The sequence below is a fragment of the Bombyx mandarina genome, chromosome 08 (genome assembly GCF_030267445.1).
Source record: "Bombyx mandarina strain Sakado chromosome 08, ASM3026744v2".
NCBI classification, from domain to species: domain Eukaryota; kingdom Metazoa; phylum Arthropoda; class Insecta; order Lepidoptera; family Bombycidae; genus Bombyx; species Bombyx mandarina.
In genome coordinates, this window is record NC_143215.1 from 6,450,186 (window position 1) to 6,467,791 (window position 17,606).

The 17,606-nt window shown below is 35.7% G+C and overlaps 1 protein-coding gene across 1 annotated transcript; it reads left to right on the forward strand.

The window, feature by feature from the left end:
* The first annotated feature begins 8,566 nt into the window (after positions 1-8,566).
* Positions 8,567-16,127, forward strand: LOC149502515 (uncharacterized). The gene is made up of 3 exons (XM_089729101.1): positions 8,567-8,759; positions 14,552-14,736; positions 15,385-16,127. The coding sequence occupies exons 1-3, from the start codon at positions 8,691-8,693 to the stop codon at positions 15,482-15,484; spliced, it is 354 nt and encodes a 117-aa protein (XP_089585227.1). The 5' UTR covers positions 8,567-8,690; the 3' UTR covers positions 15,485-16,127.
* Positions 16,128-17,606: the final 1,479 nt, after the last annotated feature.

Consider the following 17,606-nt stretch of genomic DNA (forward strand, 5'->3'; position numbering starts at 1 on the left):
CTACGATGCTCGGCAGCGACGAGTCCTGGCAGGCGATGCTCGACTTCTGCAAGCCCACCATCTCGCAGAAGGAGGCAGTCTCCTCCCGGTGATGGTCGCGGGGCGACCTAAGGGGGTTGAGGCTGCGCCGCACACTACCGCCACTCTAGCGCGCTAGCACCAGAAGGACGGGACAGCGGGTCGGTGGCTGCGGACTGCGATGCGGTCCGCATTTTCGTCGTCGCTGTCGTTGCCGAACATACTGTAGAAGAGCAACCCGGTCGGCGGTGTATCGCGTTCCGACCCGGCAGGCTGGTTCTGGCCCAGCGGAGTATCCCGAAACACCAGCGACATCGCCCGAGCGGCCTGGTAGGGCCGCCGTACCGCGGAGACCGACGTCGTTGGTCGTCGACTATCGCCTCGACGACCCATCGGTCGGGCGTCCTCGGGGTAGCGCCGCGTGTCTGGTTGTAGTGTTGACCGCGGGAACCTACTCTGACCGGTTTCTGACTCCGGACGGAGATCGGACGTCGGGTGTAAGAGTGCAGGGGAGTCGTTTAGTGGGTGGGCCCTAAAATCCTTGGGCCCGCGATCTGCTCTCAACACCTGCAGATCGTTGAGTCTCACATACCCCGCGCGCCCCCTAGGCGCGGGGACCTCGTAGGAGGTTCGGACCCTTTCCAAAAAAAAAAGGTTCGCCACAGTCTGTGAAGCCTGACCGGCCTTTGACCACGACCTTTTTCGCACGTTCCTGTCGTACATGATCCAATTTTCATCACCAGCTATGAGCTTCTTCAAAAATGGTTCGGTTTCATTACGTCGTAATAAAGAATCACAAATGAGTACACGGTTTATTGGGTTTCTTTCAGTGAGCTCGTGAGGTACCCAAATATCGAGCTTTTTTTGTGTACCCAGTTTTTTTTCAAATGCGCCAAAACTGTTTTGTGGTTAATTCCCAGTTCTTCAGTTACATCGTAGCTACTGATATGCCGATCTTGCTCCACTTTTTCAAAAATGGCGTCGATTTTATCCGTAATAGGGCGACCAGAGCGACGTGCATTTTTGACATCATAATTTTTGGATTGAAAAGGCTTAAACCAAATTTGTGCTACTCTCACAGACACTGCACTAGGTCCATAATTATCGCAAATTTTTTTCACGCCTTGCGTTGCATTTTTACCTTTTTTGTAGTAAATTTTTAAAATGTATCGAATATTTTCATTAGATTCACTCATCTTGACAGTACGAAAAATAAATAAAAATCACACATCTTCCTAATTTTAATTTGGAATTATCTTCTTTAGAATTTAAACTTTTAATGACATCAAAACCAGCTAGATACAAATAGTATAGCTAAAGAGATTTTATTACAAGTTCATACATACTATAATGCGAAAAGACTTTTTCCCCAACTTTTTATTATCAATAATAATTATTACAAATAATAAAAACGCTGGCTTAGGCGGCGGTTTTTATTTGAACCAGTTCTAAATTATAAACTAAAATTCCATGAAAAATTACCCATATTTATCTATAATCCGAAATGATATTAATTTATTTTTTGTAGTTTAATAAGTTATTATTGTTAGTAGTATTATTTACTAGTCGAAATATAAAATTTTAATTATCTTATGATGAGAATCTTGTATTAATGAGAAAAATATTCAACAAAAATAGTTTCGTTCTAATAAATTCGTACAATAATAGTACAGTGAAATAGCAATGTATTTTGGTAATTCTGAATTTAAACAAACATGTTGATGAGAAGAATTCATTTTTACTTTGCAAATTTGTAAATACACGCTCTGTAGCAATGTACGTACATATAATAATATGAAGAAACAAAAATAGCATCTACAAATTAGTACTACGTGGTACTACATTTACTAAAATGTGAATGTTATTAATGAAATTAATGAAATTGTGGTTTTAAAGTTTTAAGGGTGTATAAAAAATGGGGGGCGCTGAAAAATAATTGATTTTCAAAGGGGGCGGTAAAAGAAATAAGTTTGATAATCACTGTCTTAGAGTGTTAAAATTATGAGTTCATTAAATTCTTCACGGTAGGCCTAATTTTCAAAAAAATTAAGTAAGTCCTTAGGTGGTATCGGGATAGTGTTAGGTTTACTATGGTGTCAGTGCTATCGAATTGAAGGTTTTCTTTTTCGGAGTAGGAAAGCGTCTGTCTAGCCCGAGTGTCCATATAATGCATTCGTTTTAAAAAGAATACGTTAAAAAGCTCAGAAGATCGCAAGATAATGTTTATTCTAGACCTATACGGTGCATATGAGGAAAACTTCTCAGACCTAACCCATTTTTAAATAAAAACATTTTTGTTTCCATTACTTGCAAATAAGTTCCCAATTAGCCCGGTCGATCATATAAACTTTTCATTGACCCTTTAGGTAGAGTAGCATACGACTCACCTGATTGTAAGTAGTCACTGTCACCCATAGACATCGACAACGTTTGGGTTACACCCAAGATGTTGCCTATAAAAATATAATTATTTTTATAGTTCACAAAGCTTCGTAGTATTTTATAAATTCTGTTGTAGGCGAGGGCGTAATAAACACAAAAAAAACTCAGACTGTTGTAGGCTCGTGTATCACCTCATCGATAATATAAGCGAATAGCTCCTGGTAAATTCGAAAATTAACGTCAAAGAGATTAGTTATAAGAAGAGACAGGACCATAAATTGTTTAAAGAGGTTATTAAAAAAAAATACTGAACTGGTAACATCGTAATGTTGGCTTTTTTGTGGGCTCGTTAAATCGAGATTTGTTTGGGTGCCGCTCATGAAGAACTGTTGTTTTGTCTGACAGTTTGGCAGCTGTCCAGGCCCTGTGAAATCGTCGCAAAACATATCTTAATGTATATGACGTTCTTGTGCATATTTAGTCTAATTTCGAAAATGTTATTGGTGCAACGTTTGATCATCGTGTCATATATGAAATCGAGCCCGCTGTTCAACCAAACTAGTTCGTTGCTCCAGAAATACATGAAGTCAGCGTCGGAATGGTACTTCGATAAGGCTATGCGTCATGATAATCGCCTTATCGTAGCCGCCGCTGACTACTCCCCGAATCCTGATCATGCAGGAGCTAGTCACCGTCGACGCCCTAGACACGTCCTTACGGATCCATCCGATCCAATAACCTTTGCACTAGACGCCTTCAGCTCTAGGAGCAGACTTAGGGACCTCGGTAACCGTACTCGTCGAACTCGACAAAGAGTTCGCCGTACAACCTAACCCATGAATCAGCTCGCTGAGTTTCTCGCCGGATCTTCTCAGCGGGTCGCGATTCCGATCCGGTAGTAGATTCATTCGCGAAGCAGCTACTCTTGAGTTGTTAGGTCTCCTTCGGAGGCGCTCGGGTAGCTGTTAGCAAATCCCACCCCTCCTGGCTGAGCCTTTGCTCGCCCACCTGTCCTGATGAAACTGTAAAGGCCTCCGGGCCACCAGTAATCCTTCAATCATAAAAAAAACTAGTTCGTTGAACTTTAGAGGTCATTGCATACAGAAGCAATCCTGCAGTGATATACTGCGTAGATTAATTGTTCTAAGAGTATTCAACAAGATTTTAAGTTATGTCCCATTTTCAATAGATACTTCAATAATTCATCTACTGGGATTTAAATTAGTAAATTTAATAATAACAAACAAATAATTAATAAATAAAAAATCGACCTTTTTAAAAATGGCTTTTTTACTCAAATCGATAGTAAAAGTAAAGATAGATAGATAGCCTTAACTTAGCCATCTTGAAATCTAGCAAACGAACTGCGTAGTAGGTAATCTACAAAGTTATACCTCTTGTTTCAATCCAAATATTTATTTGAATATTTTTTATTAGTCGTTCAATTTTAACATTTTCGCAAGTCGCAAAAGTTTTCCAAAATATTAACCGAAGGTAACTCATATAATGTAAATCTATTATCAATACCAAAATTGTAGATAAATGTTCTGTGAAATATAAGTAGGTAATCTGAATACATTTATTTGTCATTGGTCACTGCTTTTAAATATTTATAATGTCAGGTAAGTGTGCATTATGCATTTCGCTGCACTCTGTTACGCTACTGGCACCGGAATGGAGTTATTCTCGGAACTCATCATTGGCTGGCTATTCACGGTTTATTAGATTTTTCATGGTCACGACATGGTCGGACTAGAGCTCCGTAAAACTAAACCTACACGATATATGAAATGTCGATATTCAAACACAAAATATGAAGTTTGAAAAAAAAAAATTTGTTATTGCTATGGTGGGTGGTGGGTGGTGGTTGGTGGTGGGTCACAGCCCACCTGGTGTTAAGTGGTTACTGGAAACCATAGACCTCCACGACATAAGTGCGCCATCCACATTGAGATATCAGTACTAAGGTCTCAAGTATAGTTACAACGGCTGCCCCGGTTGCAACGGTTAATTATTAAACATTATTTGAGATTTCACTTTTTTATATTTGTAGACGGATCAGCATATGACCCCCGAGATGGTGAGCGGTCACAGTCGCTTATGGACATCACCTGGATAAAAGCAAGCAACGGCCTACGGATGAGAATTCTCCTCGAGCCTCGTTTGAAGAAGAAGTAATATCATAGCAACCGGGTAGCACCGTGGAACGAAGTTAATTCGAAAGTTAGATGGCCATGGCATGGAAAAAAATCTCTGGAAATGCACTGTGGCGGGAAGTGTGATGGTTAAAACGAAATGACAAGATCATTTCAACCAATTATTCCGAGCACTCCCTATAAAACACACGGTACCAAACAGCAACTAGCGAAGTCCATCCCTAAACTAAAAAACTAAACGATCCGGATTATCGACAAACCGAACTACCCTTTCTTATATAGAGTTATATGGGAGTACCTAGTATTTTAACGTTACAGTGGACACGTGTATTCCATATCATAAACTAGCAATGTTTGCAATTTCACTTGATTGAGTACAAAATCGCTAAATATAACTAATATAAAATCATTGAACGTTAAATTTTACTTTGTATATATTGAGACAGTTCAGATTTAAATGTGTTTCATCTTATTAATCTCTGGGCTTGATGAAAGGAAAGTATAGTTCAAATTAGTTTACGTGGAGTATCTAGAAAGAAAGAAACACAAGCGACATCCTAACCTAAATTACTAATGTAGCCAATTCCAATATGGCTGTTTTTATAATATAATATAGCTATAGGATAAAATAAAAGAATACAGAGACAGAAGTATTTCATTTCATGTAGTTTAGCATTCAAAATGCTCTGTAATATCTATCAATTCGCAAACAATAGCGTAAAATATTTTATAGGCAATTAAATTTGTTCGGATTCTATGAAACTTTTGTGACGCAAGTTTTTGCTATCATTCATTATTTGATGTTTATTTCTATTGTCTGTGAAATTCCATTTCTATTCAATGTTCTACTCCATTTATATTTCTGTTTTTTTTTTTACTTCATAATGATTATATAAAACGCCTACATAAAGCCTTTGTTGTCAAGTACAAGCCAAATTGGTAAATAACGGCGTTAGATTATTTAAGAAATTCGGATGCCGCGGGCTTTCAACGTTATTATTATGTCTAATGATTTGAACTATAACAAGATAAAACATTATATGTCAAATAAGTAGAAATGTTATCGTATGTTTCTTAAAAAAATATTGTGCTGTAGTTGAAGATTTTTTAACTTGTAATGACTCACAAATTTCATTTCTTTTTCGTTTCCTTTTTCATTACAGTGTTGATGCCTCTGTTTCTTCCGGATGATCTTGATTCTCGATTCTGATTTGATAGCAAGTACTATGCAGTAGTTCTTACTGTTGTCAGAACATGATACATATTATTACATTTAGTTAAATGCAGTGCTTACTTAATTAGCTAACACGCATCAATTTCCTTAACTTGTAAGATGTAAATAATTAGCGTTCATAAAAAACATAAGTAAATATTTGATGTTATACGAATGACCTATAAAGGTCGGGTATTGGGGCCCTTTTAAGATGTAAACTCACCGGATTGAACGTTTAAGAAATGGTGTAGGCATAATTTAAAGTATAATAATTTTCAAAATTGCTTTCGATATTAATCCTAACAGTTTTCGTCGGAATCGGATACACAAAGTACGCTAGAAAATAAAAAAATCGTTATCCGTATAAATCAATAAAAGGAAATTGAAAAAATATTTTCTTTTTTCAATTCTGATTTGTCTTTTTATAAATCATGATAGTATTATATATTAACGCTAACCTGTAAGGTTTATTTAGGTGTTATGAAGTTGTTACGTAAATACAGCCGTTGGTTGTACTACAACTGAGACTTTGAGTTATGTTCTATGATAGATAAGAAAATAACGTAATAATAACTTCGCAACGTTCACTTCGTAATAAATTCGTAATTTTCGTAATAAATGATTATTTTTTTCATCTGATAAATTACATATAAATTTCGCGGGTATTTTCTAATTTCGTAACAATGTTCCTAATTTGCATTAAGAACACATCGTTTTTATGATATCACATTTCATTTTGAAATAATAATTTTAAGCTTTAGCTAAATTTAATTTAAGTTAGCTAATTTTCTAATGTACTATAAAATTGGAAAAGTAATGCAAAGCTTTGAAATTGGCTAAACAACCGGGCACCAACAACTGTCGCGAATGAAATAAATAATGCCAATTCATGACGCACGGGCCGCCGTGAGCATTTGTAAACATACCGTATATAGCTTTATATATCGATGTGACTTTGGAATAACTGAAACCTATGATTTCTCCTTCGATAATAGGCACGTGTACTAGTAGCGATGAATCAGAAAACAAATGCGGTGACCTTGACAAAAGGCATAAATCTATATATTAATACGTGAAGCAAAAACTTTGTATCCCTTTTTACAAAAAATGCGCGGACGGAGGAATATGAAATTTTCTACACTTATAGAGAATATAGAGAAGAAGTGCACAATGCTAATATTGTTTTTAAATAATGCATAAAAGATACATTAAATCAATAAAGAAAACATTACACACACTACATACCATGTATTTGACGCACACGCGCATGCATACCTACTATTTATTGTTAAACTTTTGTTCTTGACGTCTGTGGTAAATTTGGGAATAGATTAAATATAGTTTGTCTTTATTAATATTTTTTTATAGTATAGCCTTTGGTGAAATTTGTGATTATAGAAGTATAAAATACAATCATAATAGTGTACAAACTTTGAATTCCAATTAATTATAGTCGAATTTCGACTACTGCGGGACCACTAGTATAAAAAAAGACATGTGAAAAGTATTTATTTTCTTTTTTATGAAAAGGCAAAATACTTATAAGTTACATTCCCCTTGTTTTATGCACAATAATCTTAAATATCCCTTATCCTAAAACGTAATTTAGTAAAATTTTAAAATGATACAATATTAATGTTAAATTTAACTATAGGACAAAACCTGTTCAACTGTGTATGAGTTAAATAAATCATGCACTAAAATCGTAGACCGTATGAATTATCAGTTGCAATAACAATTATTGACGTGTTCGATATTTGACGCATGTGCAGAGAGTTGTCCATTAACTGAATTAATAATTACGCAATGAGGATTTCTAATAGTTCTACACTATAGTTCCACATTAGTTATATCAATCATATTTACGACTTGAAGATCTGTCCAAAATTTTATTGGGACCGAAATCAAAGTGGTACATTTATTCCTTCCTTCACAATGTGTACTGTTGAACAATCCATAAGAAGCCTTTTGAGAAGAATTAAAACAAAGACCATGGTAGAATGTCACCGCATTAATCTTGCAATGATGTGTCCTCAATTTTATTTGTCAGTAAGAACATGAACGATACCAATCCTAAAGTAGTGGAAGATACAAGAATATATAACATGTTTTTTTTTTAAATTTTGCTTCTCCTGTACCTATAAAGTAAATGAATAAAACTTGAAGGATCTTTTTTATTTTGCCTGTATCCATTCAAATATCAAGTAACATATTGACCTCTCCCTCTAGTTTGAAAGTGGTTTAGTAACTAGATTTCATCTTAGAAATATCATCAAACAGCATCGTTTGGATTTAAGAGATGTTGCTCAGCAAAGTGTTGTATTTGACTTTAACTAATCTTTTGAACGCTCTAAAATATGATATAGGCTTGTGGTAGGACCTCTTGTGAGTCCGCACGGGTAGGTACCACCACCCTGCCTATTTCTGCCGTGAAGCAATAATGCGTTTCGGTTTGAAGGGTGGGGCAGCCGTTGTGACTATATTGAGACCTTAGAACTTATATCTCAAGGAGGGTGGCGCATTTACGCTGTAGATGTCTATGGGTTCCAGTAAGCACTTAACACCAGGTAGGCTGTGAGCTCGTCCACCCATCTAAGCTATAAAAATAAAAACGTACATAGAATTCACAATAATTTACAAGATTACATTTTTATACAACAGAATAACAGTTACAAGACATATTTTTTTGTGTTCACAGTTTACAATTTCGTGTTCTACGCCTTAAAAGTATCCCTTTGTCTACCCAACGAACTAAATACGTCGTAAATATATATGTATTTGGATTTTACTGTGATCACAGCGCCGGGTTTCGTTGAATACATAAAAGCCGGCGCGAGTTCACCGCTGCCGCCACTCCACGATCTGCCGCTGTGCGAATCTTACTTTCTTCTACGTCTAACCAATTATTTTAATTAGAAATCATGAGGCAGAGTGTATTACTGATTCTGGCGGTTTGTGCTTTCGCGGCTGCCAATGTTCCCAAGGACAGGGTAAGTGCTTTTACATAATGATCGTTTATCGCGCAAGAGTTTTACAATTCCTATTTATAATTAATTTTTTCGTGCCCAGTTATTTATTTTCTAATGGTCAATTAAGCGTTCATACAATAGTAAAATTCAAAACTAAGTTTTGTTATAAAAATATCATCTTTATTTTGCGGGAGCATCGTGTATTTTAATTATTTAGAAGGTTATTAAAAAAAAAACTTCCATGTACTAAATCGTTATTTCTATAAAATGACAAATTTTATCCAAACTTTAATAATGTGATAAAAATATAATTTATTTAATACGTACGTAATTATTTGCTAATACGTTCTTTATGAAAAAACGACAACACTATTATATTTAAATGGGCCTCCTAATGAAAAGCTGTAAAACTCATTGACATCTTTACAAGGATCCAGATGCTCTGCTTTGAGTTCCAAGGAAGAGATTCGAAAAAAAAACCCTGTTCTATCCTTAAGCCAGAAAACGTGATTGCAACGCGGTAAGAATAGTAAAAACTTATATGTGTACTACCGTCAATATCATTTTAATTCTCTTCATCATAATACCGTTTAGATGCTAAACCCTTTACCTTACATGGTTTAGGCCGGACAAACCAAGTAACCGAGTAACCACCCATACCCACGATAAGTAGGGATTGATTGAAATTATAACCTACGAATCGAATATTCTAGAAACATGTAAGCTTTCTAACTTAAACGAAATTTTAATTTTTTTATTTTTAACTACCTGCTACTGCGTAAAAGTGACTCATACTCGTAGAATTCATTGAAGAAATGAGACTCGAACGAGATTTCGTTAATTTTAAAGTTCTTTGTTCTTGCATGTTCGGTTTTAGTTTTCCGAATGCTTTGAGAATATTTCTGGAGGCAGAAAGCTTAACTTGGTCATGAGATGAGAGCCGCCTTTAAAGACAAACTTTAAAAATAAATCTATATACCAAATGTGGGTATGGGGATGCAGAATATGATAATAATAATAAAATACATGAAATACTTTTATCATTATATAAATAAAGCGAATCATGAAAATAATTTTCCACTGGACAATTAAATGAACACGGTCAGAGCTACCCGTGAATTGTTCTTAATTTTTTAATCATTTAAACGTGTGATTCAAAACTTGCGTTATGCTTTTGCGAAAATCGGAAATGTTATATCGTTAGTTCAATATATGCAAAACGTCAATGTGTAGAAACTTTGAGAGCATTTCTATTTCACGAACGAGCTTCATTATTTACAATTTATTAACAGAAGCACGTAGCGTTAAGTCCGAGCCATGAGTGACTCATTAACAAAGTAATTATATTTTTGCAGCTACAACAAAGGCTGTCATGTGGAAAAATAATTTAAAAACAGTTTCTGCTCTGCACAATAGAACTACGTATTAACTCATTGAGGGTAGTCTACAAAATCTTGGTTCACTCGATCTTATTAAAAATGTAGGTACTTTTATTGACTGGCAAGTTTTCAAAGCTATCACGAAATTACTGAAGACCTTAACTTTGAGTTCTTCTTATAACTTCAACATGTTGAGATTTCGATGTCCATCGAGGCTTTCGACATTGGGCGCGTAATCCGTCATCACGTATTAACCGCGCAAGCACCCAAATTTTAGATGAATTCTATACAAGCAGATCGTATAGTAAGTACACTACTAACCTTGGGGGGCAAAGATTAAGTGTGTCCACGCTTATAGATAACTCAATATCTATCTAATTCATTAACATAATTTTTTTTATATTGCTTAGATGGGTGGACGAGCTCACAGCCCACCTGGTGTTAAGTGGTTACTGGAGCCCATAGACATCTACAACGTAAATACGCCACCCACGTTGAGATATAAGTTTTAAGGTCTCAGTATAGTCAACAATATATATATATATATAGTCAAGGCTGTCCCACCCTTCAAACCGAAACGCATTACTGCTTCACTGCAGAAATAAGCGGGGTGGTGGTGCCTACCAGTGCGGACTCAAAAGAGGTCCTACCACCAGTAAATAACTAACTTTAAATAAATAAATAACTTTTGTGAGCATACGAGCATGCAGACCACCTAATGGTGATTGACTATCGCCAGTCATAAACGTCAACAATGCCAGGGGCATAACAAAGCCTCTCACTACATACTGTTATTGGTAACAGTAAAAAAAAAGGTGGTTACACTTATTGTAAGTTCTAGCTACAATAACAAGCTCTATAAGAGTAGGTAGGTAGGTAACGCGATCTGTCATTATATTTTACCACGATGACATAGATTACAACAAGGAAATATTCCTACTATTTACTGGCTTCAAATTTGTAAAATACATACATATTTCTTAGCATATAGTACGAAATATCAATTTTCAACTTCCTTATCAGGAAATTCATGAAAAATGACCAATGTCTTCTTGTCCAAAAGAGGTGTCTGTATTCAGTGAATCTCTATAAACAGATTATCGTATTCAGAACTACAAAATGTGCATCTAATTTACTAGAATATATTTTATTCTGTATAAATAACACTGGACAAGGACAAACCTGCATACATTCATTTAATGTGTGCATGTTTGTCCTTTATGCGTTCCTATACCATTCATTAGACGGTAATGAAGCTTACCCTCAGACACAGCCCACTGAGTTTCTCGCCGGGTCTTCTCAGTGGGTCGCGTTTCCGATCCGGTGGTAGATTCTGCGAAGCACTGCTCTTACTAGGGTTCGTGTTAGCAACGTCGTCAGGTTTGAGCCCCGTGAGCTCACCTACTAGTTAACGTTACGCTGGAATACCCTCTCAAGGCTAACAGGTCAGGTAGGAAAAAAAAAAAAATGAAGCTTATTCCAGGGAGAAGTCTGTACCGCTACCACAAGAATAGTTGAATTCAATGTTTTTCTTACATTTAGCGAGTTACAGTCTAGTGTAACCGGGTTTCCCAAGTTTCTAATAATATTATCACACGAAAACATAAATATAAATATTATACCTCTACTCTCTTGTAGAAAAAACAAAAACTTTGATAATAATTTTAAATGACAACGAGACTAACGCTATTTATATCAAGGTAAACACGATACTTGTTTACAATATTCACGATAGAAATTTGTTTTCAATATTCACGGCGCAATAGTTAAAATAGACGAAAACAAACCCAGTCAACGAACTTTTGGCTGATTCCCTGTTTATTTATACGGTGCCTCACGCAATGTACTACTGAATGTGATGGTAGGAACATTTAATTTTACACATCTAATACTATTACATGTTACCTACCTAATACCTACACTTTCATTCACACATAGCATATTTAAATATAAGTGGGACGTTACTGGTGATCGTGTATCGTCAAAATAGTACAAGCAATAAAATAATTATCTCTCTCCCTTTCTGATGATTTATTTTACATTGGAACAGCAGAAATAAATAGAACGGTAGATATAGCGAGTGCGCACGACATTGACTAATATTTGTAGAATAATACTGATGAAATAAATCAACGTAATTTCTGAGAATGTTGACGAACAATTAAGTTGAAACTATTGACGTAAATACAGTATAACATCAATGACTACAGAAATATGATACAAAGCTTATTTTACGTTTGGGGCCTTTACAATCTCGAATTAAACGTGTGCAGATAATCTAACACTGCGCGTTGATTCGATGACTTATCTATTTTAATAAATAATCAGGTTGAGCCCGTGAGCTCGCCGGCCCGTCTGCGAGAAGTTGCAACAGGCTTTAGGCTCCTGCCGAATAGGTGCGGAAAAAATTAATAAATACGGTACAAGAAACTTAATGCACTTCGATTATTTTTTTGTTTTCTTTTTGAAGCTATACTTCTTTAGGCGCGTTATGAAAATTGATGAGAGTGAAATTTTACGATGCGCGCGCACCGTGACACAAAATTAACAGAATGAAGTTGCCCACTAAATCGCTCATTACAATACGACCGACGTAACTTGGCGAGTCTGAATATAGTCGCAGTTGAACTTTCCGAACCGTACCGAGAATTACCGAATTTATACGATGTCAAGAAAAGGGATATCCAATATGCGTGTTTGAGGATGTTGTTTAATCGATTTTTTTTTCAAATTGATTAATATTTAAATAAAAAAGTACACGCACCCTTTTTTTATTGTCTTGTAAATAGAATCGGTTCATTATAAATCGCATTTATATGTAGCCCGTAACTCGAATACATTCAAGGACGGGTCGTGGCTTGGAGCGCGTACAGATTGTACGGTGTCGCGTGCCTCGTCCGATAACCGATATTTGAAAATTAAATTACTCTTTACACTCGCCTGCTTTTAAAGTCTTTGAAAACCAAAATTTATTGTGATAACAGGATCTTTTATAATCTATATATATAAAAATGAATTGCTGTTCGTTAGTCTCGCTAAAACTCGAAAACGGCTGGACCGATTGTCTTGAATTATTTGCGGAGGTCCAGAGAAGGTTTAAAAGGTAGATAAATATGAAAATGCTCGAAATTAAATAAAAATAGTAATTTTGTTTTTCCTTTGATATGCATTGTTTTAAGTTTATTTTATACATTTTATTTATCGATTGAGGCACTACGAAGTCTGCCGGGTCAGCTAGTAGCTAATAAAATTGCTAAGCATTTTAATGCTTAAAATTACTACCTCCATCCTGGTTTAGGACTAGAACTACTACTTTTATTTTTGAAAACTATAAGGCAGTAAATGTTATAAAGAAATTCCCTTGATAGCACTCATCTTATTTGAACAAAACTACTAAAGCTATCACGTGGACATGATGGCCGATCCAAAAAGAAATAAATTAAATAATTAAATAAATTAAATAAATAAACATTCATCTCTTCTATGGCTCTTCGCTATGTTATTTTTCTTCTGGAGTATAGTATGAATCGACCAAAAATTAGACTCTTAAGTATCTTAATTAATGCGTGAGTCCGAGATGCTTAAACAATCTAATCTTATGTTATGACTAGTTAATGGGTCGACGGTCGCAAGTCCGAGATGTTGAAACAATATTGTATCATTGAACGTGAAACGAACGTCCGAGAGGTCAGTCCGTCGACTCGGAACAGTCCAAGAACATCTTGCCATCATCAACATTTCTGAGCAGTCTGAGAACAAAATACTGATACTAAATATCAAATACTAATTATTACTAAATACTAATTGACTCTATTCACTCAGCATCAAATGCGACTTCTTCTATTGCATAAACTTCTCGGACTCTCTCATGAGTAAACATAGTTTAAAAGTGTATCTATGTAGATTATGTCACTAGTAAGTACTGAATGTACTACGAGTATATGGATACGAATTATAATAAATCACAATACTGTGTTGACGCAGTAAGCGTTAACGATAACTCGTTTGCCCTTTATGACAATATTGTCATTATTAGATAAAATATACAATGCACCCATTAAGTCAGATTGATACAATGTGCGACATTATAATTCATGTGTACCGATGAACATATGATGGCTAGTACTTAACGTCCCTTACGGTTATCAGCGATACTGGGAACACAACTTGGACGATGATATGCGTTGACAGCTCCTGCATATTAAACTATTAAAAAAATAGTCTTTTCATTGCTCAAACGGATGAAAAAGCAGACTGCCTGTTGCCATCCACCTTGAGGCATGTGATTTGAGTCTCAAATTTATGCCAGCCGTCTCGTATTTCAAACCCGAACACATTACAGCTTCTCGGCAGAATACACATGGTGGTACCTACCCACATGGGCTAACAATACACTCTAACATCAGCGTGTAAAAAAGTGTTATTTTATTACAGCTCCAAGTAACAGATACCGCTCAACCGACAACACAAACTACCGAAGCAACAGAAACAACGGGAACCGCAGAAATGACACAGGCATCTGGAAATAAGCCCATAATTTGCGCCCCGACTACTCCTTGCGCCTGGACTGTTTATTCGCCAGTTTCTAAGATGATACAGACTAACATGACAAACAGATTGTAAGTTTACAGAATTCGTAGCTTGTGCTATACCTAGGTTTTAAAAATAAAAAAATATCAACTGAAAAATTTTCTCCGTTATCAATAATTACCTTTTTTTGCTCTTTAAGTTTTTTTATTATCCCTACATAGTATAAAATAAAGTCGCTTTCTCTGTCCCTGTATCCCTATGTCTGTTTAAATCTTTAAAACTACGCAACGGCTTTTGATGCGGTTTTTTTTAATAGATAGAGTGATTGAAGAGGAAGGTTTATATGTATAATAACATCCATTAAATAGTGGAGAAATCAATAATAAATTACAGTTTCCGATGCGAAGCGAGGGCGGGTCGCTAGTTATTTAAATAAATATAACTTAACGGACAAGGTTATCAAATGTTTCAAATTAAATTACAGCCTCATTTGACAGTCTGTCTCATCTGTTGTCCAGTTTCTTTTTTTCCCCTACCTATGCTGTAGGTGAGCTCACGGGACTCAAACCGGAAGTGTTCCTAACACTGGCCCTAGCAAGAGCAATGCTTAGCAGAATTTACTACCGGATCCGAAACGCGACCTACCCGGATCGAAACTCAGTGAGCTGTGTTTATGGGTGCTGGGTTCGTACTTGCTTAGGTTGTTATATGCACTTAACCATAAGTTTTTTTTTCAGCTGCATTTGCTCAGCCGACACCACATGCGCTATTACCGAAGACGATAAAGAAGTGCACGCGTACATTCACAGATGCACTCGCGTTGATCCCGACTCGTAGTAGTTTTGTATGCTGACAACTTATTGCACCGCTATAGAATAGCTTGTTCATTTATAAAAAGTCTTAGCTAGACGAGAGTACTTAAAAATATCCGGTTAGAGCCGCAAAACTTTCATTATAATTTTCACTATCCATTTTTACATGTTGATAAATATATAATATTGCATGTCGACATACACCGCTATAATTCACATGTTCTGTTGTTTTTCGTTATTATTTTCTAATTTAATGAAAGTATAATTATTGTTTTATCATTCGTCAATGCCGCCACGCTTCCGCCGATTATTAATATTAGTATGTAAGTTTAGGTTAAGTTTTTAAACGAGAATTAACTTTTGATTTTGTATGTTTAAAAACCAGTATCTTAACAGCCATTTGAACAAAATGAACAAGTTCGTATTTTTTAAAGTTCCTATTATCATTTTATAGTATAAGTGTCATATGCGGCATGATTTGTGCCACCTCGATAATATGTACTCATGGATGACATAATAAAGTTAAGTGATGTTTAAGTACGTTTAATTAAGTTTCTGACTAAATAAAAGTGTCGATTAATACCTGATTAGTAGTTTTAATTTCTTGTTGTTTCTTTCTGTCTTGTTTATGACTGATGCGCAATAAATATGCTTATACCTATCTGTAACCCATCTATTTTTTCAACAACTTCCTTCGAACATCCCGATATAAAATATTATATGTATATAACTGCTTTTCAATACGATGACACAGATTTCATTGGTGATATTAAATTTCGTCAAAGTGTAAGTTGCGTAAAATCTTTGAAATAAACAAATATGACAAATACACAATACCTACATTGTATCAAAACTAAATGATGGAATGAAAATCTGACATGAATTTGATCCATTACAAAAAAATTGAACCTTCTCATCCTGATCAGTATTGTAAATTTCAGAAAAGTTTTATACTTACTAAATCAAATACTAAATAACTAATTATAAATACTGTATTCGGAAATTCATATTTCCGAATACCCTCATGGGTAGATAGACAATGTAAAATATTAGTGCACATGATCAAAAAGATTTGACGCGTAAATGTTAAAAACAGGTCTGTCGATGCTTCCATCGGCATTCGATTCATAGTAACAGTTGTAGATATATTGAATGGTTATTGTACTCATTTGAATTGGAAAAATAAGACGTGCAAAAAAGATTTGAACGCGCTTTTGACCCAGGGGTATCAAATCCTTAATCACAAATTAGTAGGTTCGAAACGGGTTGCTACGAAGTATATGTACCAGCTGTCTACGGAGTTATTAGTGTATTTCTACAACTTATAAATATTATAACTTATTATAACACACACATAACAGGTTATAGCGGTAAGCTAACACATAAAGAAGATATGCCGTCAAAACCTGCACCGCGCTAGCGAAACTTTCAAGTCAAGTTTGCATCTATAAAAGTTAAAAACAATAATATTCGGTTTCCGAGTAATAACGCCGCTCAGTGGAAAGTCTTCGCAGGTCCCTCCGATTTTGTTCATAAAAACCTCAAAGCCTTAAGTTTAATTGAATTGTGAAGATAGTTCCAAGTCTGAATAAGTAACGATATGTGGTAATAAAGTAAATATAATGCTGAAATAAATAAATAAGAGAAACACGACCTTGTGATACATTTTTTTTTTTTATGCCGTATAGGCAGACGAGCATACGGCCCACCCGATGGTGAGTGGTTACCATCGCTCATGGACGTCAGCAATGCCAGGGGCAGAGCCAAGCCGCTGCCTACCAAATAGAACAAAAGGAAGGACATAGGAAGAAAGGACAGTTTCTTTTCAAAAATCGTTTCTCTGACAAGTTCCACTTGCGTTGAGACGTTGGAAAGTAACCTTGTTTCCGGTTTTTTCTCACCAGAATATGTACTTATATCGAGTGAGGAAAATATCTTCGTGGAGTATTTTACGGAAAATAAACGGAGCGATTATGCTTTTGCATTATTGAGTTAAATGAGCGGTGTAAACGCCTTTCTCTTAAACATTTTATTTAGCTAACTATCTGCCAGTAACCTTGAGGGGCTATTCTGGCTTCACCATAACTGGTAGGCGAGCTCATGGGACTCAGCCTGAATGAGTTTGCTAACATCTGCCCTCGCAAGTG